Source organism: Amblyomma americanum, chromosome 3, assembly GCF_052857255.1.
Source record: "Amblyomma americanum isolate KBUSLIRL-KWMA chromosome 3, ASM5285725v1, whole genome shotgun sequence".
In the NCBI taxonomy this organism is placed as follows: Eukaryota; Metazoa; Arthropoda; class Arachnida; order Ixodida; family Ixodidae; genus Amblyomma; species Amblyomma americanum.
The window spans coordinates 151197821-151222736 of NC_135499.1; the positions used below are offsets into that span (position 1 = coordinate 151197821).

General features: G+C 42.9%; 1 protein-coding gene across 1 annotated transcript in view; it reads left to right on the forward strand.

Moving 5' to 3' along the window:
• The window catches only part of Mfe2 (peroxisomal Multifunctional enzyme type 2), a 32578-nt gene that overhangs the window by 445 nt on the left and 7217 nt on the right, over positions 1-24916 (forward strand). The window contains exons 2-24 of the mRNA XM_077658347.1: positions 1715-1768; positions 2781-2888; positions 2984-3043; positions 3208-3276; positions 3365-3449; positions 5014-5078; positions 5285-5407; positions 6190-6306; positions 6911-6973; positions 7069-7131; positions 7305-7439; positions 9379-9542; positions 10753-10876; positions 11232-11474; positions 12915-13021; positions 13103-13189; positions 13769-13876; positions 15288-15426; positions 16466-16599; positions 18320-18448; positions 18743-18887; positions 19967-20097; positions 22760-22948. Coding sequence (XP_077514473.1) covers positions 1715-1768; positions 2781-2888; positions 2984-3043; positions 3208-3276; positions 3365-3449; positions 5014-5078; positions 5285-5407; positions 6190-6306; positions 6911-6973; positions 7069-7131; positions 7305-7439; positions 9379-9542; positions 10753-10876; positions 11232-11474; positions 12915-13021; positions 13103-13189; positions 13769-13876; positions 15288-15426; positions 16466-16599; positions 18320-18448; positions 18743-18887; positions 19967-20097; positions 22760-22948 — 2642 coding nt within the window. The remainder of the gene's footprint in view (positions 1-1714; positions 1769-2780; positions 2889-2983; positions 3044-3207; positions 3277-3364; positions 3450-5013; positions 5079-5284; positions 5408-6189; positions 6307-6910; positions 6974-7068; positions 7132-7304; positions 7440-9378; positions 9543-10752; positions 10877-11231; positions 11475-12914; positions 13022-13102; positions 13190-13768; positions 13877-15287; positions 15427-16465; positions 16600-18319; positions 18449-18742; positions 18888-19966; positions 20098-22759; positions 22949-24916) is intronic.

The window sequence follows — 24916 nt, forward strand, 5'->3', positions numbered from 1 at the left end:
TCACTTTGAAAACCAAAAGCATCAAAGCGTGTCCGTGTAATTAATGCGCTGTCAGAGTTCATTATATTTATGTCGTGCCCTTGACTGGTTAACCGGAGAGGAGCTAGGTGCTAGCTGTCTTCGTGCTCCTCGGTGATCAGGAAACTGTGTGGAATAAATAACGTCACGCTTTTTAGTTGTCAAATTTTGTGGGGAGTACGCCTGGAGGGCATTGTCCTGTTTATTGGTGACCCAGAGTACGCTCCGGTGAACTGGTGACATCTATTCGTGTCACTTGCTGGATGGACTCCGGGCGCATTACCTAAACGCATTTGCGTTGTGTGCTCATCATAGCTTGCTTCGTTTTTCGCCAAGGCCAGATGACATTTGTCGCGTAATCAGTTCGCTTGTTTTGCAATACTGGTTCTTCAAGGTGAAGTCCTACGTACGCGCAGTTCGCGGGTGTCATTGAATTGTAGTTCGAAAAAGCATTTTTTCCTTCAAAAATTTTTGCTTCTCTTCTTTCTCCCGTGTTAAAACTGCGCTTCCTCTTAGTTGGAGGTCAGGCCTGCTGCACCTACCGTCAAGGTAGCTGTCGTTTTGTTTGCACATCAAGCGTGGACTTTTCCTCTATTGAATTAGACGTGCGCTTTTCATACATCGTGAGGAGCATTATACAAACATACCTTGAGTTGCACACATCACTTAGTCAGCCATTTGTAGGCGGCACATTCACACATTTTTCCTGCTTTTATAGGCAGTCTATTTAAGCTCGGGGCGACTAATATTACTTTTGTGCTGTTTAGAAATTTCATTATATAGCTTCCTGTGAGTTTCAACCTAGCTGTGTAGCTTAGTGTTGTGCTCGCAAGTTCAGATTAGGAAATTTCTGCAAATTTTGTTGCTCAGGTTGCTATAAACATATCAAATTTGTTCAAATCATCTTATGCGACGTCAGCTCCATGGTGAAGCCGAAACATTAATTGGCACAGTGTTCATGCGGTGTACGCCTATGTCTAATATGTGACTGCTTTTTTTTGTTTCATTTACATTGTACACAGTGCAGTAATTTATGTTGCTGACATATTAGCGTAGCACGAGGTGCCTTATGCTTTTTGTGCACTTGCAGTTGGCTGGACAGGACTGATATATATAATATCAGTAGTATCTCTCGATATGCTCTGCTAATACGGGCTTAAAAAATTTTGCCACCAGTTGTAGGACAAAATTTAATTCATTAGTGTTATGTTCATAATTGCTACCTCTTTATCACTCTACCCTGCGCCTACAGTAGCATAAGCAGCGACGTAAGTGGAAATTTAAAACTATGAGGAAGCAGTTTATTGTGCACTCTTTTTGACACAAGCGGCTCATGCCAGAGAGATGTGCAAATTTGTTTTGCCGAGTTTTAACATGAGTTGATGCAAGCTGCGGTTAAAATTCAGCAGAATGAATTTGCATATCCCTCTGGCATGAGCCACAATTGAGTCATAAAAGAGACTGCATACACTGCTTCCTGGTAGCTTTAAATTTCCACTTGCATCACCGCTCTTTTGGTATTTATAGTGTACATGGATGACCGAGACTCGGTATTGAAGTGCCTTATTTTCCAAACCACACGTCAGTCTTTTGAATGCTGCACAATGAAAGTGGCCCCTGTGGTGGCTGGGGACCGTTTTTTTGCAACCGCTATGCATAACTGTTTTCCTTGCACGTGTGTGCTTGTTACTTGCAGGCCTGGGCCGAGAGTATGCACTCCTGTTTGCTGAAAGAGGAGCATCTGTCGTTGGTAATCCCTTCTTTCCTTCTGGCTTCTATGAGCTTACATGTGAATGTCCTTGGGCGCCTACCAAGGGGGGCAACTTTTCTTCTTGTCTTTTGCTTTCCTCATCCACACTTTCGTCAACTGTTGCTCCCTTAGGAGGAACTACCTGCAACAAAAGAATTGCCAGACTCTTTGCTTAGGTGCCTTTGTCTCAGGAAGGAAGGAAATCTGTTTCTTTTCTTTCTTTCTTTCTTTCTTTCTTTCTTTCTTTCTTTCTTTCTTTCTTTCTTTCTTTCTTTCTTTCTTTCTTTCTTTCTTTCTTTCTTTCTTTCTTTCTTTCTTTCTTTCTTTCTTTCTTTCTTTCTTTCTTTCTTTCTTTCTTTCTTTCTTTCTTTCTTTCTTTCCGTTGTATGCTGATAACTGCATCTATGTGCATCTACCCACATGCAGCTTACCCGAGTTATTGCATTGCATGTGTAACCTATTGTCTTTTGCATTGTTGTGTGTTTATTTAATTTCATTATTATTCTTTATACTCTGTTCTCTTTTTTTCCTTAACCTCTGATGAATATGCCACAAGGCTATTGATTTTCTTCCGAGTAAAGGCTTGCTTATTCATTCCTCTCTACAGAGGATAGTGATACTTATTTCTGTCAAAAGTTGTCATTTCCAGCAGCTGATTTGTCAGTGGGCTTTTTTTATTTTGACCTCATAGAAAAGCAAAAATTGTTAGCAAACTATTTTACATTATTTATCTCTGACTTTATATTTAGATTTAAAATAATTCTACTAATCTTTCCTATGATTTTCACTCTGATGAGGAGGTTAGTAATTATCTTAGTGCTGCCAAAAAAAGAACCTGGCTGTTAATCATGGCAACGAAATTGGCATCATGCATATTTAGATCATGTTGTCTGTTAAGCTTATTAAATCCGGTAACTTTGTTTCTTTTTTGCTTAGTTCTGCCACCTTTTTGTGTGAATGTTTCGTAGTACTCCACTGCAGAGTTTTAATTGCGATAATATTGTTTCTTCAGTCAATGACTTGGGAGGATCTCGGAGTGGTGAAGGAAAATCCAGTTCTGCTGCTGACAAAGTTGTTGCAGAAATTAAGGCGAAAGGGGGACAAGCAGTTGCTGACTACAGTAAGCTTTGATTTCAGTCATTGCATAAACTAGTACTAGACAGAGAGAGAAAAGATGTTGTGCATTCCAACATTTTATTTTCTTCCCCATCACAGATTCTGTTGAAGAAGGCGACAAGATCATCAAGACTGCAATCGACAAATTTGGCCGCGTTGGTTAGTTTCATCGTTTGCTTTGTCTTCTCCATGCATGACTTGCCAAAAGTGTTGGTTACTTTCAAGCGTGAAGCTAAGTCACTGTGAAACGTTGCATGTGCAGATGCTTGCTTTGTTTAGTGTTGGCAGCACATAGTCCCTTACCTTTCTTTTTTTCATTTCAGATATCTTGATAAATAATGCGGGAATTTTGCGTGATAAGGCATTCGTCAATATGACTCCTGAGGAATTTGGTGAGCTAAAGATTGTCTGTGCCAGCATACTGCACTCCTTAGTCATAAAAGCTGCCTATTTCACAGTAGCATGCTTTGTACTTTGTAGACCTGATCCACCGTGTACACCTGAGAGGCTCATTCCTGGTCACCAAGGCAGCTTGGCCCTATTTCAGGAAGCAAGGCTATGGAAAGTAATTGCACTCTTCCTTTATATAAAATTGTGAATCTATAATCTGTTGCATGAATTCATGGTATTCATAGCGTGTCCACAGAACATCAAGGGTAGGACAGGCTGGGAACCCAGACAAGTGCTAACTGAATTTATTGAAGAAATGGAACACATATACATTACAGTGGAAAACAAAACCAAACACAGCCGAAATGATTGTCAATGTCACGTGGGAGGCGAGATACCCTACTTTGTTGTCCCGCACATCCTGTATACTGTATACTTCTTCTGCTGACCGTGTGTACCTCCCCGTGTTTGATGTGCTGTTGATGCACTATGAATACGTGCCAACTCATCCAGATTTCAACTTTACTGAAATCCATAGTACGCTGCACGACGCAAAAAATAGTCATGCCAGTGGTGTGACTGTAATGCGTCAATTACTTTTTGTGGCGTTTTTCACAGCTGTATTTCTGTGCTTGTTTTCATTTCCTTTATAAGAAGAAACTGTTCAGGCCTGGGCTATCAGCATATTAATATTCTACATAGGTATATTGTCATGTAGCGCAATAGCACAGCCTTGCATTCAAATTGCCTGGCATTGTTATGGGCAGATGGACTGTGCACATCCCCTCGAACTAGCAGGCATTTCAGGTGACTAGCTTGCGTGACTGCTCCAAATTAAATTTTCGTCTGTGCAATTGCATCTTGTATATTTTTTCTGCTGACTGTATTTTAACCAAAGCATGGCGACATGTTCCCAAAATTAAGCTTTGGCAGTTTAAACAAACAGGCATATACACTGGAGCTCACAGTCTATGCAGAAGTTTGCAAATACCTCAGAGGGTCAATCCGTGCCTTATATGGTAGCAGTCTAGGCATTGCTACAGTGTGCACCTAGGCTGCACTTTAAAGGGGCTCTGAAAAACCTTCCGAGGAGAGGACATCAACTTGCTCAATCACTGCATTGTGTTGTCATGAACACCTGAGCCAAGTAATATGCCTCTACTCGCAGCAGAGAACCCACAACCACGCGCGAAAGTTGGCGAGCCCTTCCCGGCGACTTTTTCGTGCTCGCACCCTCCTCCGTCACTCGCATCTACGTATACATGTTGAGAGATGGCTATTGGCTAGATTCTTTCAAACGTCAGGCAGCTACCAAAGCCATGGCCATTAAGCCGCGTAGCTCCGGCGGGTCAGGAAGCTCTCCCCCGGAGGTGGGGCCGGCGGAGGAGCGTCAACCTTCCAATGTGCAATAAGTGATGCGAGGAAAGGGAAAGGCGTGAAGACACTGAAATTCAAATTTTGACTGCACATAACTGTTTCTACAAAGTGCATTAAAAAAATTCTTCCTGGACAATATTCGTGAAACGGCGTGCTTTAACGTCCCAGGCATACCGCAACTTTATTAGGATCCCTTTAAATGTTTTCTTGGAGGATCACTGTTGTGTGCCTGCCACCCTAGTTGGTTTTCAGCGTGTCTCCATCCTGTCGCAGGTGGTTGCATATTGCTTTGGCAGAATAATGGCCTGCATGCATCATGTCTGTTATTTTTTGGCAAACTTTTTATTTGACAATGTTTGCAGGGTTATCATGACAGCTTCAGGAGCCGGCATCTATGGAAACTTTGGCCAAGCAAACTATGGATCAGGTGGAGATTCTTTTTATTCAGCTCATTCTGCATGTGTTGCTTATTTAATTCTGAGAGTCTCCTTCGTGTTTGGACAATTTACTACGTTTAATATTTATGCATTACTTAGAGGATACATTTGCCTATTCTTCTGTGTACTTGATGTTTGTGAAAGATGTGCTGACTGTTCCTCTTTCTTCTTGCCACCTTCTGGTCACTCTTTTAAGCCAAGCTTGCCCTGCTTGGCTTGAGCAACACCCTGGCCATTGAAGGGAAGAAGTACAACATTGCATGCAACACCATTGTGCCACTGGCGGGGTCTCGCCTCACAGAAGACATCTTTCCACCAGGTGAGAACTTTTTTTAGTATGCTAGCACTTAGACCCCCACACCGATTTCACCTCTGTCTGGCGGAGCGGGTTGGAAAGAGCAACTTGGGGCTCACAAGCCCCACTAGGTGGCAGCACCGGCTATCGCATAGCAGTGGCTCATCTCTTAACTGCTGCACCACTTTGCTAGGAGTGCTATGAGGACTCCCAGAGGTCTATGAATGTAAATTAGAGAATGATCAATTCCGCATATATGGGCATTAACCCAATAACGTTACTGCGGCATACACTTAAGGCAGAGTCTGATTTCGCCAACCTTTGTCTGAAGCCTGATTGACTTTGAAAATGGAGCCTCGAACCAATACCGAAGTGAAAAACTAAAGTGCTAGTGTACCTGATTCACATTTGGCCTAACCATGGTAAATCATCCGTTATTTTTCTTTTTTTGCCTCAGCTCCATGTGCAGTCTTAACAGCCACCACTGTGATTGGCAGCCAGCTGTGCTGCCGGCGCGGTTTTAGTGGAATTTGGTTCAGTGCATTATTTTGAAACTTTGTCACTCTTCTGGTTATGTAACTTCTACCTTTAGTTCAAAACCGAAATTTCTGCTTCTGCTCAAAACTCGTGAATTCCGGGTCCGACTTCATCAGCCCAAGAGAAAAACTTTTTTTTTAGTACCTGCATCACACTCGTAGTCAGTTTTCAGTTTCTTCAACTGCACTTGTGCTTACCAGCACCCGCCATGAATCTGCTGTTTCACAAGTACTGTTCGCACATTTAATTTGAATTCCTTGCCCATGCAGAGGTGTTTGAAAAGCTGAAGCCATCCTTTGTGAGCCCAGTTGTTGTATGGCTGTGCCATGACAGTTGCCCTGAAACCGGCGGTGTCTTTGAAGCAGCTGGCGGCTACGTTGGGAAATGTGAGTCTGTGTGGTCTTGCACATTTTTTTTTAATTTAGATTTTTTTCTTGCTTGATTACTTTTGGTGCTAGAGTGGTTTTCGTGGGATTTATGCAAGGCCCTCCTTGTACTCAGTGCTTGGCTAAAAACTTGGTCAGCAATCCAGGCAACGCAGGTGCTCCTTCATTTCTTGCACTACACAGGCCCCAACTTATGGTTGTGATTAGGCACACTCCTGATGTGCGTGTGTATACTTGCATCTCTCACCCATTGTAACCCTTCTTCTCCATTCCCCCTTCCTCTGTACATAGTAGCATGACAAATAATGATCCTTCATGCTGGCCTCTCTACCCTTCTGTCTGAATAAACCTCTCTCTTTCTCTTGATGTTAAAATAAGGCTGAGGAAACAGAAAATTCTGATATTTATAGCCATACCGATGGGTTACAGCATCGTGTAACAGTTTGTGCCTAATCCATTCTCTGATGGCAAGTTGCCAGAAAATACACAACAGAAAGTGAGGTTTGTCCTTTCAGTTTTAATCAATTAACTGGAAGCAACAGTTTGTGAAAGCATGTTTGGATCTTCACAAGAAAAAAGTTGGCGATGTTTTTTTTTCTCGCAGACCAGTGGTACAGGTCAGCCGGAAAAGCCTTCCTTGGTGATGACGTGATGACGCCTGAAAAAGGTAAGGCTCTGCAGATACAGGATCAGCCATTCCGAGCAGCATTGTGAACTGCCATGACGCTGTAATCAAATGGTGCTTTTTTTTTAAATCTTCAGTTCGTGACAGTTGGTCTCAGATTACGGATATGTCCAGTGCACAGCCAATGGCCTCTATCCATGGTAGGTAATTTTAGGTCGGAATGCTTGTCTTGTTTCTTTCATGCATCGGTAAAGCTTCATGCATCGGTGTTTGCAACTCCTCACCATGAACAAACTTCATTGAGCGATAAGCAGCATGGGCTTCATGTTGGTGACATTCTGCACACCCCTGAGATCTTGACACCAAATTTCAGACCAGACCAAGTCGTTGATTGAAGTCCTATCCGGTCAGGCGCCCTCAAGTCCTGTTGTGTCCACGGCAGCACCTGTTGACGACCCTTCTGTGTTTGTTTACAATCCTGACACAGTCATCCTATATGCACTTGCTGGTAAGACGGTGTTCATCTTTTATCTTCGAATTTTGGCTGTGCTCTTCAGTGCTACTTGCTACTTTTCATCCTTGTGTAGGTTCAACACACACAAGGTTTACATTATGCATTTATGCCCTGTTATGCAAGGACAACATTTGAATTCAGACCTGTTTCCTAGTGCTGAATTTGATGCAGCAGATATTTTTAAGAATGGAATTGTTGGCAGGGACTCTTCTTATGGGAATGCAGCATTTCAAAAAGTGCTCCAGACCCAAAAATGAAGAAAAATTTTTAAGGATCTTTTTCGTTAAATGTTTAATGTATGCACAAAAAACAAGTGCATGCTTACAGAAACATGCATCATGTAAATGGAAGTTTAGCAGCATTATGGATGTTTCACTGTATAAACTATGCGGAAAATGTCTGCATATATTATGCAGTGTTTTGAAGCTCATTTGTTGCCTCTAATGAACTGCTCACATTGAGAGCTGCAAATGTTTGGCACAGGAACTTCATGTGACTTCAGCTTGCTATTCAAAAGTTGCACGAGTTTTTTTAGTCTCAAAAATGTTCAGCTGGAGGTTTGGTGCATTGCACTTAAACAGCTGTGATATTCTGGGCTCCTGAACATTAAAGATTAAAAAATAATAAATTATTAAGAAGGTAACGCTGATCAATAAAATATGGCAAGCACTAAGAGACAAACGTGAATGAAGGGGTTGTGTAACCTGTGCATCCATCAATACCACATGTAATTTCATTATTGTTCACTACCGTAAGCTTTACTTAAGCGCACATTGATTAGAGCTGGAAGCAATCTTATTTTAAAGCAAGAATGTAATAAAACAAGCTAGTATTCCAGTGAAACTTGGAATGTATTTATCCCTGGAGCATAAAATTCTGCTGGGGAAGTGTTTCAGTCGTGGTGTCGCACTGGTGGAATAGAACTATAATATATACTAAGCGTAAGAGTTGATTGTTACTTTATGCACAGCTATTTCATGTTTACTTCTACTCTTTGCCTTGCCTAGGTTTTTATCCATGTCTTAGTAGAACACTGTGGATTAATTTCTTCAGTTTTTCGTTTTTGGTCACAGTGCTACATGCTACTTGGGGCCCTGTAACCTGACTGAGATGTTTATAGCAACGTGCTATACCAGCTGAATGTGTTAACTAGACATGCATGAGGCATAGTTCAAGGCCTCTTCTAAACAATGCGGTTGTTCCAATTTTAGGTGCAGTCATCTTTTATCTTTTCCTTCTATTATTATTATTATTTGTTATTAATAAATAGCCACTAACAACAACAACTTATTTAAGCAAGGAAATCATTATTTAATTTCTTTGCACCCTTCCAACTGCAGCCATTAGGAATGAGTTGTACAAAAATACGACATCACGTCCCTGAACTTTACGGATTTAAAATACCAATGCACCCTTCTTTATTTTGAGGTGATCACCGCGTGTTTTCATTGGATAGGGTTCTTAAATTTTTAAGTCATGTAGGCTTCTTACGAGAGATCTCATATTCAAATTAACCTCAGCACCTCCTCATTGCTAAGGAGAATGCTGAGCTTGCCCATAGCTGCCAGACGCCTCGCTCTTCTTGCTCAAGCAACAACTGTGGTTGAGGCTACCTGGCTTTGTATTTTATATATAAGTCCTCTTAAAACAATTTTTATGCGCTATATATCACTTTAGGACATTCCACCAGATTTATGCACCCTCTTCACACAGTATAATCAAGCACACACTCACTATTCTTAGACCCTATACACCTGGTGTTCATTTTAACATCTGTACATATTTTAGCCTGAGCCGACCAAAAACCTTGTGTTTGGTGCTCTTTGGCCTTAGATGTCCTTGCGCCATAAAAAAACCTAGCACCATCATCATAGGAATGAGTTGTTTTCTGTGTTATGATGAGGAATTGGTTGTTTTTTCCTCCCTTGTGCAGTGGGGCTGTCAACTCAGGAGAAGGATCACCTGAAGTTTCTTTATGAGGGAGCTGAGGACTTCAGTGTGCTGCCATCATTTGGGGTCATTCCAGCCATGCCGGCAGTCTTTGGCTCAGTTGCACAGCACGAAGAGACGAGGCGGCTCAACATTGACCCGACAAAGGTGAGGCCCAGCAACTACTTGCCCTTCTGAGATGGCATGGAGCACAGTGGTTCATCCATGGTGATCTCCTTTACCTTCTCATCGTGTAATGGAACAAGAATTGTGGTTGCTGTAGCCTGGTGCTCACAGCATACCCTGTGATGTGATCCGGACCATGAACACAATTCCCTATGACACTTCGACCTTACCTGTGACTGCTACATGCAGTATAATCTAGATAGGCATGACTGTACTTGCCTGCACCAGATTTGCCTTAATCTAGTGTACACTAACTACTGCCCATAGAATATTGGACGCTCCAGCAATTCACTATGCTTAGCATGTAGTTACGAGAAAACCCTTAACAGTTCATCTGCAGCTGCAGTTTGTCTTGTAACAAGCATTTTGTAGAGCATTGAAAACTGAATTAGGTTTTTGTGAGGAGTTTATCATCATCCTGATGAATGTGCTCATATTCTGGTGAAATGCAGCATTGGGGTTATGTGCAAGAAAAGCGTTCTCAAAGTTTCTTGAAATGAATCTCGTGCGCACAGTTCCTGCTTGTGTGTGTGTGTGCTTTCCAAGAATGTTGCGTGCCTGTGCATTGCTTCATTGTTTTCACCCTCAACTGGAGTGGCCTGTCAGGTAGATTACCAGGGTAACACCTTCAGTGATGACTCATCTTCCTTTGTTTACCAAAGGCAGTTTAAAATTGGCAGGTTGGGGCTGCCTGGTTATCAAGATGTGCATATCAGCTCTTGACATTTCCTCCCTATTGCCTGTACTGGCAGAGTACTGTTTGGAAGAAGGGATCTTCTTTTTAATTTAGATATCAATTTATAGCTGTTTTTTGTGGCAGATGGGCAGTAGTGATTTATTTTCATTTAATGCACCCTCTGTTTGAGGAACCAAAAAAATTAATGCTAGAAAGTGCCCTCTTTTTTATGTTTGTGCTTCATGTGGGAAAAAAAAGGTGCGACAATTAGGAGTGCTGACTGGGAAGGTACAGTGTGGATTTTCAACTCCCACGGTAAGTGTGTGTTGAAATCGAAAACTATAATAAGCATAGTGAACGAAATACCATTGGCTGTGCTGCCAGAGTCGAGGAACATCACATACAAAGCTGGTGAGATAGTCGAGGTCTCTCTTTTCTTTTTTTCTAAGACAGTGTGGCAGAGCTCAGTACAGACAGAAGTTTAATACCATTTCGGCTTGCTTGTGCCTTGCCTAGATGCTTCATGGGGAGCAGTACCTTGAGCTTCTTCGTCCAATTCCACCATCTGGCGTTCTGAAAACAGAAGTCCGTGTCGTCGACGTGCTTGACAAAGGATCGGGAGCAGTGGTTATCGCAGATGGTAAGCATCCTCTAACTTGCTCTAATTCATTCCCGATTTTTCATGTTCATGCTCAGGTCATTGTTCCGGAATGCCTGTGAGATTGGCTTTGAAAGAACTGCTCGGAATTTTGTGCCCTGCGCTGCGAGAAAATTGTAAAATGTTCGCAATTTTTGGGACCATATGAAAATAGCACAATGACAGGACTTCTCCAGAAGTTGCTTTTCAACTATGGGTGTCGTGATGTCTAGTGTTGTAGCTGCATCATACTGAAAACCTACAAGACTCAAAGTGGGCATTAGTGTTTTTTTATGTACGTATTTAATAATTCCTTTGATCACGGTACTTACGCTGACCGTCTGACATCACTATACAGCGGATACCTTTGATGAGCATGGTGAGCGCATCATCCACACCCAGTGGTCAACGTTCTTTGTTGGAAGTGGAAACTTTGGCGGCAAGCGAACCAGTGACAAAGCAAGACCCTTAGCCACCATCCCAAGTCGCAAGCCTGACTCTGTTGTCTCGGAGAAAACGTCCATCAACCAGGCTGCGCTCTATCGGCTTTGTGGCGACAAGAACCCTCTTCACATTGACCCCATGTTTTCAGCTGCTGGAGGTGAGGGATGTTGTATTCATCTCTAAAAGATGTTGATAGCTGGTTTTCATGAGTGCTTCAGTGGCACTTGCTTAACAATGGTTTTTAATTTTATGACTGCAGTGTATACTTTTTTATGGCAGACTTCATGAAAATTTGTACTGTGTGTTTAATACATGTCAGCAAAGAATGTATATTTTCACGATCAAAGTGGGTGCACCCATCATGGGAGTAAATGCTGTGGTTCCGCGTAGTGCACTGATGGGGAACCATTAATTTTTCACTGTCAACATGTCTCATCGTAATGGCTCATGAGGTTACCCTTGCCAGAGTACTAATTCTTTTTCACGGCATTTTTTATGTTTCTGGTTCCGGTGTACTGAATTTGTAGAGGCTAACCAAAATTTATCGCACAGTGAAATTAGATATATTCAGTTGGCGCTTTTTTGAAAATTCCAAGAAAAATTTTAAGGTTTTTAAACAATGCCTTTTCAGCATTGTACTTTTGCAGCAGAAATTATACCAAAATATAAATTAGCCCTTTAAACACAAAAGTAAGGGGCAGGTGACATTTTAATTTAAATCTCAGTGCATAGATATGTTCTGGGACTGTTCAGATTTGTTAATGGGGGTGTGCTCATATTTTTAAATTTTGTCTTTTTTTTTTTCCAGAAGATTGAGGTGTTAGGCGTAATACCTAGATCAAAATTTCAATTGGCATTTTCAGTGCCTCTTCTATATTCCTGTGGACACCAACCACCAGATTAGGGCCTTTATGTGTTTTGTACATATTTATTAAAGGGACCACGAAGTGATATTTACTGAGGTTAGGAAGAGAGACCGATATTCCATCACTCGTCAGCGCATTGCAAAACTTTTAAGCTAGTTTCCTTAACATCGAAGATATGGGCAATTAAAAATGCTCTTCCTCTCCCCCCTCAACACACTGAGTCACCAGAAAGAAAAAAAAAAGAAAACAGGTCGGAACTGTACCTCTCCATGATCAATCTAGCCCCATCCTGCCCACGCCACTTGGGCACGCCCGATTAGAAGGCTCGCTCAGATTGCCCTCTGGCATCATTGAGGAAGGGTGGCTAAGAGCGCGCAGTGAGGTGTCGCCCTAATTTGGTTGCGAGCTACTGAGAGCAGCAATATTTTAAAAATTATTTGTAAATTATAAGGCCCATGCAGAGATTTTAAATTTGACTCAAAACACTCGCGAAGACCACCTCTACACATCTATTGCACTAGAATATGACCACCAGAACCATTTCAGGGTCCCTTTAAGTCTGGAAGTGTAGGGTTGACATTTGCTTAGTGCCTTCTGCTAACAGCACTTCTTGATTGGCAGTAAGCAACCCACAGTCGCAGGTGTAAACAGCACACCATTATGAATGTGTGAAGAGCGACGATCTTAATTCTTCACTGCATCTATCTTAAGCGTTACCTGGACATTTCCAGGTTTCCCTCAGCCAATCATGCATGGACTGTGCTCATTTGGCTATGCGACGCGCCACATTCTCAAGCAGTATGCAGACAACGATGTGAAAAAATTCAAGTCTATCAAGGTAATAGGCTGACCTGTTGATAGCGTTTATGGTCAGGTGCTCTTGAATCGCGCCAAAGCTGAGTTATCCTCTTCTTCATAGGCAAGGTTCACGGGGCCTGTTGTACCTGGCCAGTCAATCCAAACCGAGATGTGGAAGGAGGGAAACCGCATCATCTTCCAGTGTTCGGTTGGTCCTTTCTTGCTCTTCTAGTTCGCTACCACTTATAGCAGCCATTCTCTGCATTTAGACTTTGTGTGTTTGTCTGTTTGTTTGCCTGAAGCCCGTTTTGTGGCAGGCTGCTCACCTGCCCAGGTATGTATACCTAGCAACCTGCCACCATGTCAGGTGGCAGCTCATTTGATCTGAGAGGCTGCTTGGGAAGAACAACCTGTGTCGCAACCCAACCCAAGTCCCACCAATGGCAGCACCTGCCATAGAAGGGCAGCAGTGGATCACTTGACCACTGCACCACTGTTCCAGGAGTGGTAGGAAGTCTCATGGGATCTATGAATAGAGAGAATGACCAATTCCACATATATGGACATTAATCCTTTACCGCCACCCGAACAACTGCCATCTGTGAACTCTGGATCTGAACATGGGAACCGAAGGGAATACTGAACTGCTAGCACACCTAATTCACATTTGGTCTAACTATGCAAGTCAACCATAATTTTGTTTTTATAGTTTATATCATGCTTGCAAACTATTTTTGTGACATGAGGAGGTCGCAGAGATTGATGAAATAATTTTTCTTCTCCGTAGGTGCCTGAATCAAAGAAGCAGATCATCTCTGGAGGCTGTGTTGAACTTCACAGTGCTTCACAACCACCACCTGCAGCTCCTCAGCCTCCTCTTGGGTCTTCTCTGGAGGTATTGTTCAGGGATGCATCTTCCCAGCATCTGTTTGTGTGCACTGCTGTTTACCAAAGTTTCACTGAAGGACTGCTGCAAATAACGAATTCTGGTTCCAATCCTCGTGCATAACCAGATGTACAACTTTATCGAAAGTGGGCAGGAATTTATTTTGAATGTGTGCTGGAAACACTCATAAGAGCGGCATACTAAGCTTGCACAATTTTGTGTGTGTGTGTGGTCCACAGCAGGTAAGGCTGCACAGGCTTAAATTAGACAGGATGGAATGAAAGTACTGTGCATGTTCTAGCCTTAGTAGCGTCATGTTCGCTCCCTTTATCTAACCATGTTGTGCTGACCTCTTCCTGTGGCCTTGCCTGTGTTTGAGGAATCCTCATGGGATATAGAGGAAGCACGCTCACTCTTAAAACAAGACCAAAGCCTTGCAGAAAGTGCATTCATTGTACAGTGTAGGCACCTTGTAGCGTATGTCGCGGGGGCTGCAGAAGTCCGCACTATAACAAAAACGTTTTTTTCAGGTTAAAATACACGCCATGTGGGCAGCTTTCCTTTTCAAGACGCTTTATCACTGAACAAAGAGCAACCCACTAAGTCTGCTGCACGCTTAAAATTGATTTAGCATACTGCACGGAGCGCTGCAGTGGAGCAGTGCAATAGAAGCAATTTCATTGTGGAATGAGGTGTGGGGTAGACGGAAGCATGGTACCGACAACGTGATGACTTCCGTTCCTTCAAGAAGTGGCAGCATAACCAGTTGGCTGATTATGGAAGACAACATGCTTGAAGTAGTGCCTTCGATCAGTGAAAGCGGACTTTGTGTGTGAATTGCAAAGCAAAATCGAAAAAGCTTAACCTAAGCAACAGAGTGTCAGCAATCACTGAAACAATTTGTTTTCTCATTTTTGTCGGATGGACCATCAGTCGCCACATAATTTGTTTGTTGTTTTTTTGTTGTGGAGTAAGCGGCGGCACGCCTCAGGAGCCCCTAGTGCCGAAGTAGGGAAGCGTACTTGCTGTTCCATGCAGTCACTGAGTGGATTCCAAAACTGCACTATAACCAGTATTGAATACCGGTTATAAAAAATACCGGTAAAATAAAAAGTTAGAAATAAATTTTTATTTGCAAACAGGTTTATTGCATGTTGTTGGCTTTTTCTTTTAATTCTTGTTGTTTCTTCGTCTCATGATGCTTTCCTCTGTCTAAAGTTGCCAAGAGTTACTGCATGTAAAAAACCGTTAAGAATTGAATCCTTGGCAGATTTTTTACATCACTTGTGACATGCAGCTCCAGATATTCACCATTACCAGTCTGCACGGCAGCTTGAAGGTTTCATTGCACCAAGTTTTCTGAAACGTTTTGATAACAGATTTCCTTGTTGTGCACCTCATTTCTCGTTGAATATTGCAGTCTGGCCCGGAACTGAAGACAGACCTTGTGTTTGCTGGAATGGAGGCTCGTGTGGAGGACATGCCTGAGCTGGCCGCAAAAGTCAAGGCCATCTATGAGTACAACATTCTGGTCAAGGGAAAGCCAGCAGCTGTCTGGAGTAAGTTTTTGACGAACATGCCTTCACTGACACACCTGCCCGAAGAATGTCATAGAAAAGTTGCAAATTTTTTTAACTGAGCGCATAACAGCAGCTCATATTTATTCTTTGGCCATATCAAGAATACGTACAAAATATAGCAAGCTAAAAAAATGCTAATGTTTGGAGGCACTGTGCACATTTATTCTCAAATGTAAGCTGATTAACAACTTACAAGTATTGTTGCCCTATTGTTGCCCTATGAGCAGGTTTGCTTAAATAGTTTGAGGCCTGATTTTATTATCAAGGAGCTTCCATTGCTTCACAGTGAATGGGTAAAAAAATTTGAAGTAGTTAAATGTAGCCAAAATTCCCAAGATAGAATTTTGCGGGAAACACACGCAACGACACTGGAGTTTAGTCAGTGGAAAGACGGCTAGAGAGCAAAAAGAGACCTCCTCCGGAGTTGTAGCTCCATTTTGAAGGTGCTCGTGATAATTCTGAAGGCTGTAAAACACTACGCCAAACTCCAGTTAGGTTGCTTTCTGTGCTAAGCACCACTAGCACACAGCGGTGGCAGATCAAGCGCTAGCCAGGGTGGCTTCCCTGCATCATAGAAGTGTCACATAGAAAGGTTGTACACCGGAACAAAAGCTGCCATCATTTGTAAAGTTTAAGTCATTGCAGTGATGGAACATGTACGTTGCACGCAAGCGCCGCTGACCGGGAGAGTAATCTTTTCACTTTTTTGTTACTGTTGGTTGCCACTGCTTCAAATCATGTGCTCTGTTTCATGTTCTTTTTTCTTTCATGTTTGGTGGCAGGAGTCCTTGTATCAGACAAGTTTGTTTGGACATTATTACACTACTAGTGGGAGCTATTTAGAAGCCATTCAATGCTGCTGTTGATGTATTGCTGTGTCATTGCAAGCTTGGCCAGTTTCAACAAAAGGGGCCTTTAAAGAAATAATCGCTGTTTCCTAGCTGGTTGTGCAGTTCTAGCTCTTGTTTTCAGAGTGGATGTGTGATAATTCGTAATTTTTTTTTCCAACCTTTGGCAGCATTGGATCTGAAGAATGGCAAGGGTGCTGTGTACAGGGGCCATCCAAAGGGCAGTGACAAGGCCAACTGTGTCATCACCATTGAAGATGATGACATGTTCAACATGGCAGTTGGTCAGCTGGATCCTCAGAGGGTTAGTGCAGCTACTTTTAGAACCTGTGCATTGCGTGAAGCAATGTGGTGAGCTCCAGACAAACAAGGCAGTTGTGTAGATGCAGGCACGCAGTTGAGCCTGACCATGTTCAAACCTTCGCATTGTTCTCGGTTATTGCGCCAAGCACATCTCAAGACATTGTAGTTTTTTTTGCATATGTCGTACCAACTTACCATCATGCAGATTGTTTGGTGCAGCGCACCTTCAGTTATTTGTGTGGGCAGGTGCTTGCAGCTGTTATCCTGCTGAAGGCAACTCGGTGTACTCTCTTGTTCGGCTGTGGCTGCATTACAGCTGTAAATAGCTCTTTAATTACCTGCACTTCCTCCAGTACCTTATGTAGCCTATCCCCTGCCTCCCTGAAGTCTTAGTTTCCAGCTTTCTAGTATTACTACTTCAGACAGCAAGCATGTACTATCGAGGACAAAAGTTTGCGGGACGTGCGTTCTTGGAAAAACTTTTATTGCAGCTCCACCTCGCTACCCAGTCGCCTGATAATGTTACCAGAGGAAGGAGAATTTAGGCTTTTAATACCTTCATACAATATCAGGTGACCGTGCAGCAAGGGGGAGTAACAATAAACGTTTTTCCAAGAACTCTCGTCCCGCAAACTTTTGTCCCCGATAGTACGTAATAGCATGCCACAACTGCTGCAATAGGTTCTTGATACAGTCGTGGCTGATACGAATTTTGGTATGATATGGATTTGTAAAATTTCCTGACCAAAGCATGTTATGCACAGTGGGCAAAATGATGGATGTTTCAAACTCGGGAGCTGCGACCACTCCTGCGAGCGCTGAACACTGCCTTCACATCGCAGGTACTGTGATCACCAGTCGGGCAGTATATTCACTGCGATCACTGTGCAGTGGTGCACAGCTTGGACATCGCCACGATCGCGAGTTTTGTGGTGCACACTGCAAGCTCTTGGTGCACAGCTGTAAATAAATCTTGTCAGCTGTGGACAGATCTATGTGAATACATTTCCCAAGCTTCATCATGACGGTTTTGTCCGGTTTTGGGTAACATGGACATTTTTCGCAGCACTGTGAGATTTGTATTATCGAGATTCTGCTGTATACGAACCCACTTCATTTCAAAGCCGCCGCGATGGCTCAGTGGTTATGGTGCTCTGCTGCTGACCCAAAGGACGCAGGTTCAATCCCGGCCGCGGCGGTCGCATTTCGATGGAGGCAAAATGCAAGAGGCCCGTGTGCTGTGCGATGTCAGTGCACGTTAAATAACCCCAGGTGGTCGAAATTTCCAGAGCTATCCACTACAGCATCCCTCATAGTCTGATTCTCTTTAGGACGTTAAATACCACAAACTAAACTAATCTAAGTTAACCACTTTCGTTAAGTGGAAGCCCACAGGGCCGATGGGACGAAACGCGACCACAGAATGGAAAAAGCCAATTCAGCAGCGAGAAGAGGTAATCGATGCGTTGTGGGTGTGATAAATGAGATCTGTGCAAGGGGACAGAATGCCGAAAGAAACTCCGGTCCATAATCAGCGCGGCATTCTTTCCGGCTTTCCGCAGCAGCGCCTCGCAGAAAGCCAACGGCATGTGACTGCATGTTCCCTTTAACAGTGGGCCATACTGTACAGAGATCTGATATCACCAAGCCGTGAAGAATGAGAATTACAATTGTCGCAGCAATGCACAGCAATGCACCCTTGTTCCCTCTTTTATTGACAGGCTTTCATGACAGGCAAGCTGAAAGTCAAGGGCAACCTTCTTCTGATGCAAAGGCTGAGAGAGCTGCTGAAGCCACCAAAAGATTCTGCGCCATCAAAGCCAGAGTCTGCGGCCACTGCACCTTCTGCGGTAGGTGTTTTTCATAGTTACAGCTGATTCTGTTGCATGGTATGTGCATAGTTTGCAGTCTTTATGTTAAAATAGTTGCTTCCGAGAAGCGCGATTTTTTCTATACCCTTGCGATATTTCCTAAAACTCTAAATTGGGAGTTCCTTTGTTTGTTTCCAATATTTTTCTGATTAGAAATTCCATTCCTTTGTCTGGCACTAATGTTTCTGATTGAGTCTGCAGCATTAGCTGGTATTAGGGTAATTTATACTGAGCCCGTTTGTTTAACAGTGCTTGCTTTTGTGCTTATTTCAGGCATTGTCATCTATGCGTCTCAAGAGTGACGCTATTTTTGAGTCTCTTGAAAAGAAGATTGCAAACAACCCCGATCTTGCATCATCTGTTCAGACTGTCTTCCAATGGGACATCAAAAAAGATGGTCAACTGATAAAGCAGTACAGTGAGTTTGATTGCTTGTTTTGTATAGTACGTTGTTCACAAACATACCGGTAACTCCTATTCGTTGTTAAAATTGACCCTAGCCAATTTAGCTTCATGTCTAATTGCAAATGTCCAGGTCATTCAAAGCAGCCCAGAGTAATTTGAAGCACATATTAATTTTTGTTGCTACTGACAGCTTTTGATGTGTTTAGCTTAGCAAGGTTCTTTGATATGCAGGGTGTCTCAGATAAAATGTCCCAAAATGAAAAAAAAAAAACAAAACAAAACAAACCATTCTTCCGAATCGCAATCAAATGAACATTGTTAGGAGTTGTGTAAAGTACCGGCTGGAATTTTTTTCATTCCACCTGCTTTAATAATTATTTGACATTAACTTTTTATACACGGCTTTAAACGCTCAGGTGTGCATAGGGAAGTTGTCGAGTGTCACGAAAATGGTCCGGCCCAGTTGCTTCCGACAAGGTAGCCTCAGCATAGCCATTTTTATTTGGCAGAAATGAAAGTTTATGAAAGTTAAAAAATACCACATGACAGCATGCTCCGTGCGCCCAAATGTGCAGCAATTACAGCACTCCATCTATGCCTTTGTAAGGTGCTGCCAGATTCGCACCTTCTGCGCTGCCCACGACAGAGCTTCACTTTGCTACTGGTTCAGAGATAAGTGCCAGTGGCTGTTGATGGCACGCTTTTGATACATTTGACCGATTTTTTCTCAACTAGAAAAAAAAATTTAGCACCAGTATCATTGCACCACAAGCAAATTATGGTATAGTATTGCTGCGTTTACATCAATGTTGGGCTAAACATTACGTGCCATTAGATGGAGGATGCAAGCAGGTTTATTTATTTAGCTATATGACATCATGTTGGCTTGTGCAACAACAGATGGACATTTAAAAATTCATGTAATGGCACATTTTTGGTTTTTCACTCAAAACCTGGGTGAAGCAGGGGCTAGCACATCTACTGAATCTGCAGAAGTGCTTGAGTGAGGAGACCGGTTTTAGAAATAAGAACTTTTCATTAATTGGTGCATGTATTGTTCTGAAGAGGTTGAATCACCTTTTATTTTTCCAGCTTTGGATTTGAAGAATGGGAAAGGAGCTGTCTACCAGGGTACCCCCAAGCAAGGGAAGCCTGATTGCACATTTGTAATGGAGGATGAAGTGCTTCATAACATTTTCAGTGGAAAGCTGGATGCTCAAAGGGTAGGTCTTGCCATGTTTTCTTCTTGTTTTGCTAACTTTCAAAGCTTTCAAAAGAGGTGATGTCTTCTCCTTATTGTTGGGTGCATATGAATACCCACACATCTCCAGATGTTCATTTTGAGATTGTGGGTGGGAGGTCTATTTCCATTAACTGCTGAATGTGGATACTTAATGCAGACATGAAATTGGCTGGAGGAAGCTTATGTAAGGCATGGCCTTATCGTTTTTCTGTGAGGGCAGCCCCCTTGGGAGTGCACTTTAATGCTTGAAGTTTGTAAAAAACGAGGCAGAGTAAGTGCAAACGCAAGCTCTATTGTTAAATGAGATTGTGTAATTTGACTGTGGTGAATTTAACCCTTTGTAAATAATATGGGAAGCACATTACAACATAATCACTTTGAAAGTTGAGTACTAGATTCTGAGCTCTTTTCATGTTTCATTTTTACTGCTACATCAAGCGTGAAGAAAGTGTCACCGTAGGATAGTTTTTACCACGGAGCGAGACTATATAGGAGGTGAAACTCCTGTCAGCGCAAGCGAGCGCAGGCGACCAGATAGTCACAATTGTATGCGCCGACGGGGGCGCATGCAGTGGCGGCGCCTTGCGGCGCCTCGTAGAAGCAGCAGGGGAAAAAAAATCAAAAATGCAGCGCCCGGGCAGGCGGCTCCGGCGCGCGCTCAAAGCAGACAAGCAGACGACACGGGTGTTTGCTTCAGCGGGCACGCCGGGAAGTTGTATTTCTGCGCCCTTAAGTCAAACAGCAACAGTTCTTGTCGGTGCCTGTTCGAGGGCCGCAATACTAACAGTGCTGCTACGCGCAGTACGGCCTCCTTCGGAATTTGCTAGACTAAGATGGTGCTCTGTTCGAAATTGCAAAAGCGGTTACAAGTGTTGCAGGGAGAAGGTGAGCAAGGTGAGAAGTTGTAGCCGCTTGTTGCCTTCTCGGCTGACGTGTAGTCATAAACGCTGCGCCGTACGACTCCCGCGTTCTCCTCCACCTGACGGAACTTAGCGTGGTCACATACTCGACGAACGTGAAGGCAGTTTGCCTTCGACGAATGCCAGCAGCGCTTATACCCATCCAATCAAAGTCATCGTGCGGGTGTCAAACAAAAGCCCTGCGTACAACCAGAAGCTACAGATCATCTTATAGTGGTCTTGGAAAAGAACGCGTTTTATTTTTTACTGTGCTCAAATGGTTGAAGCGTAGCACCAGTTGCTCTTCGGGCTACCAGCGGTAAAGAAGCGCGCGAGAGTGTCCTCAATAGAAGACAGGTGCGCACGGCTGAACGGGAGCAACACGCTCGACTGCTTGCCTTGGCAACCGAAACAGGCGGTAGTTTCTTTCCAGGCCGCCAGCAGGATAGTGGCGCCACGGGTTTGTGACCTTTTCTGGTCGCCGTAGACGGCGGAGTTTCCTCTCCTTATAGTCTTCCTCCGTGGTTTTTACAGCTCGCCTCAAATTTAAGTGCTGGAATAGTTCTGTTTTGCATCAATATGCATGTGTGTGCTAGAATAGGTGCGTACAAGGTGGCTCTTCTGTTGTCGTTCCAACTACATTTCTGAATTATTTATTGAAACTTACGACTGAGGTAGTTTGGAGACTGAATCATTCATCCACACATTGCATATACAAATAAGGGCATTGTGCGTCTCCATCTGTTTCAATGGAATGGCTATTTTCATCAGCTAATATTGGGTCCTGCTGAGTGGGAAGCAAGAGTACAGTGCTGTCTAGCTTCATTGATGGGGTGACAATCATTTGTGTCAGTGTAGTTAATGAGAGCAAGATCATTGCATTAAGAACTGAACATTGAAGTTTCTGCTGTCGACGAAGGTTTCTTTACAGGTCATTAAGAAATAATGTGGTTATACCCGTGTTGCACTAGCAAATTTAATATCATTCGAATTGAATGGCAATAACATATAATGTCACTAATTGGCTTCTACACGAGGATGTCAAATGTCATTAGGCCAGTGGCAGTGGCCGAGCATGAAGCACAGCTCTGCCCGCGACCTTCGATCATTTTGGGTTCTGTTTTTCTTATTGGTTGGTGTTCCACGTGCGTTTAGCTTGGAAGTACTTAAATCTGTAATTGAGCGCTTCACCTTTTTGGTGTCTGCCATATTGTTTGTTTGTAGTTGACTTTTTACTTTGCTTGGCTTTTGTTGACTAAAGCGCTGCAGCATGGCTGGAAATATTTGAGGCCTATTATATTGCACACATGTTTTCACCCGCTTTAAATATACTGCACAATTATTTCAAACACCTTTTATGCGCACTGCCCAGGTGGTCCAAATTACCTGCAGCCCTTCACTGTGGCGTCTCTCATAGCCTGAGTCGCTTTGGGACACAAACTCCATAAAACGAAACTGTGTGCACTCATATCCATGAATTGTACTTTTTTTTTTTTTCGCTGATCGTGTCTTCTATAATTTGTAAATGAAATTATTTTTTTACTGTGTGGCAGCGAAAGAGATCAATTGACTTTCGGAGTCTTTTTTTTTTTCTACAACCGTTGTCATAACTTGTTTCTGTTAGGTACGGTGCCCGGTTGTGCTGCTGAAGGCGGTTGCAGTGTCCCTTTAGCATGCTGATAGTGCTTTTAATTAAAGTTTGAGTGTCACAGACATCTCTTGTACCGCGCTGTTGGCAAACAGGCATTCATGACGGGCAAGATGAAGATCACTGGCAATGTGCTGGCTAGCCAGAAGCTCCAGGAGCTCTGGGAGCAAGATAAGGAGGAGAACCCAGAGGATGAACTGGCTGCCATGGTCCAGTCGGCCAAGGACAGTGAGGCAGCTGCAGCTGCTGACGCCGGCGGGGACAGGCCACCACCCCCAACTGAGGTGGGAACTCTTGTTTCTTATTCCTCCTTTTGGGGGATGGGCACAGTCTAACTTGATTTGAGGGTGATAAGTTCAGGCCTAACCTACTTGGATTAACGTGGTCTGTTGATGTTTAATATTCCAAAAAAGTGCTTAATGAAACACATGACCTTAGCTAGCTGCTAGGTTCCTCTGTCCTGCATAATTATCAAAATGACAGCACAAACCTTAACATTGCATTAGGCTGTGCTGCTGGACATGTTGGCTCATCTCCTTTGCAGTCATGGTAAAGGGCAAGTCCCAATGTGAATATTTTGAGGACAAAGTGCCACTGGACCACATCATGTTTTCATGCAGAAAACTTTAACCCCCTAGGGTAAGATGGTTCATTCATCTTTATGATGAAAGCATTCCTTTTCACCCACGTGTACTTTTCTTGGAGGAGAGGCACTTGCAAGGCAGTCTTTTGTTTTAAGGTTTTCAATAGGCTCAAACGTTTTAAATATACTAACAATTTTAACACATTGCTCGCCGCGGTGGCTCAGTGGTTAGGGTGCTCGACTACTGAGCCAGAGTTCCTGGGTTCGATCCCGGCTGTGGCGGCTGAATTTTGATGGAGGCGAAATTCTAGAGGCTTGTGTACTGTGGGATGTCGGTGCACGTTAAAGAACCCCAGGTGGTCGAAATTTCCGGAGCCCTTCACTACGATGTCCCTTATTGCCTTAGTTGCTTTGGGACATTAAACCCCATAAACCATAAACTATTTCTGAAACATAGCTTTAGCCATCAGAAAGAAAAATTTTCTATTCAACCCGTGTGCTTGGCACATGATAGCGATAGTTGCATACGTGCAAGCAAAACCCAATTATAACTAACTCACTTGCTTGGAATGGGTTTAGCCATTAAAATTTTATCGGTCACTGCTGTTACGGTATTGGAAAACAAAATTGCTTTCAGGAAGCACTGGGCATGAGCTGAAACTTACTTGGCTAGCTAAATATTTTTGCTCATTTTAGTGCCTCTCTTCTTGAAAGCTGCTTATGCAAGAACCCCATGAAATACTTTGGCTGTGATGAGTGCTGTAGGTTTTAGGCAGCAGAACTTCAACCTTCTCTTCAGCACAATTTTACTCCTTGACTTGGACAGTGCTTTTGTACCTCTGGCTGTACTTTTTGTCGATATTGATATCCGAAAACCAATACTAGAAGTGTAAATTTTATGTGCATGTTAAGCTAGCTGCCGCCTTCAGGTGGGGTCTTTCATTTTTACTTGAAACCAGCTTTTTTGATTCTGTGGGATCAGAATTATTTTTTTTTCTGGGAAACCCAATTTCTTAAATGTTTCAGCTCAAGTGAGTTTTATTGAAAAGTTCACTAAACCTGGTGGCTCTCTAGAAAGCCACCTTTCTGACAAATGATCCTTAGCTGGCCAAGTTTGTCAACATTAACAGCTGGAAGGAAATGAACAGCTGTCAGAACTTATTTCATCAGTCTTTAAATATTTTAAAATTTCTTCAGAGTTCATGAGGCTACGTGTGCCCTTAATTCGACATGAGTTCTACTCTTTAAGGTGATTTGTACACAATTATGTACAAAGCGAACTCAGTTTTTTTCATTATACGCTACACCTAGCAGTGATTTCTTTGTTTAGGTGAATTTAGCATCCTCCTTGTCGCTAGTGCGATGGTGTTTTATGCCACATAGCAAACACACTAAGTAATTTTTCACAAACATTGAGCAGAGTAGCACGTACATTATCTGCCAACGTTTGCAATTCTGTTGGAATGCTGTGTGGCCATAAACATCTGCAGATGCAGTGGAGCAATGGTTGTATGTTGGAACTTGCGTAAGATATGGACTGCTGCTCTTCAGCTCTTTTCTTAGAACGTGGCTCTCTGGTGGTATTTTTATTATTGGTGATCAGTATGAAAGAGAAGGTTGTATAATGTTTCGTGCAAAAGTTTGCGATACAATATGTGCATCTCTCTCT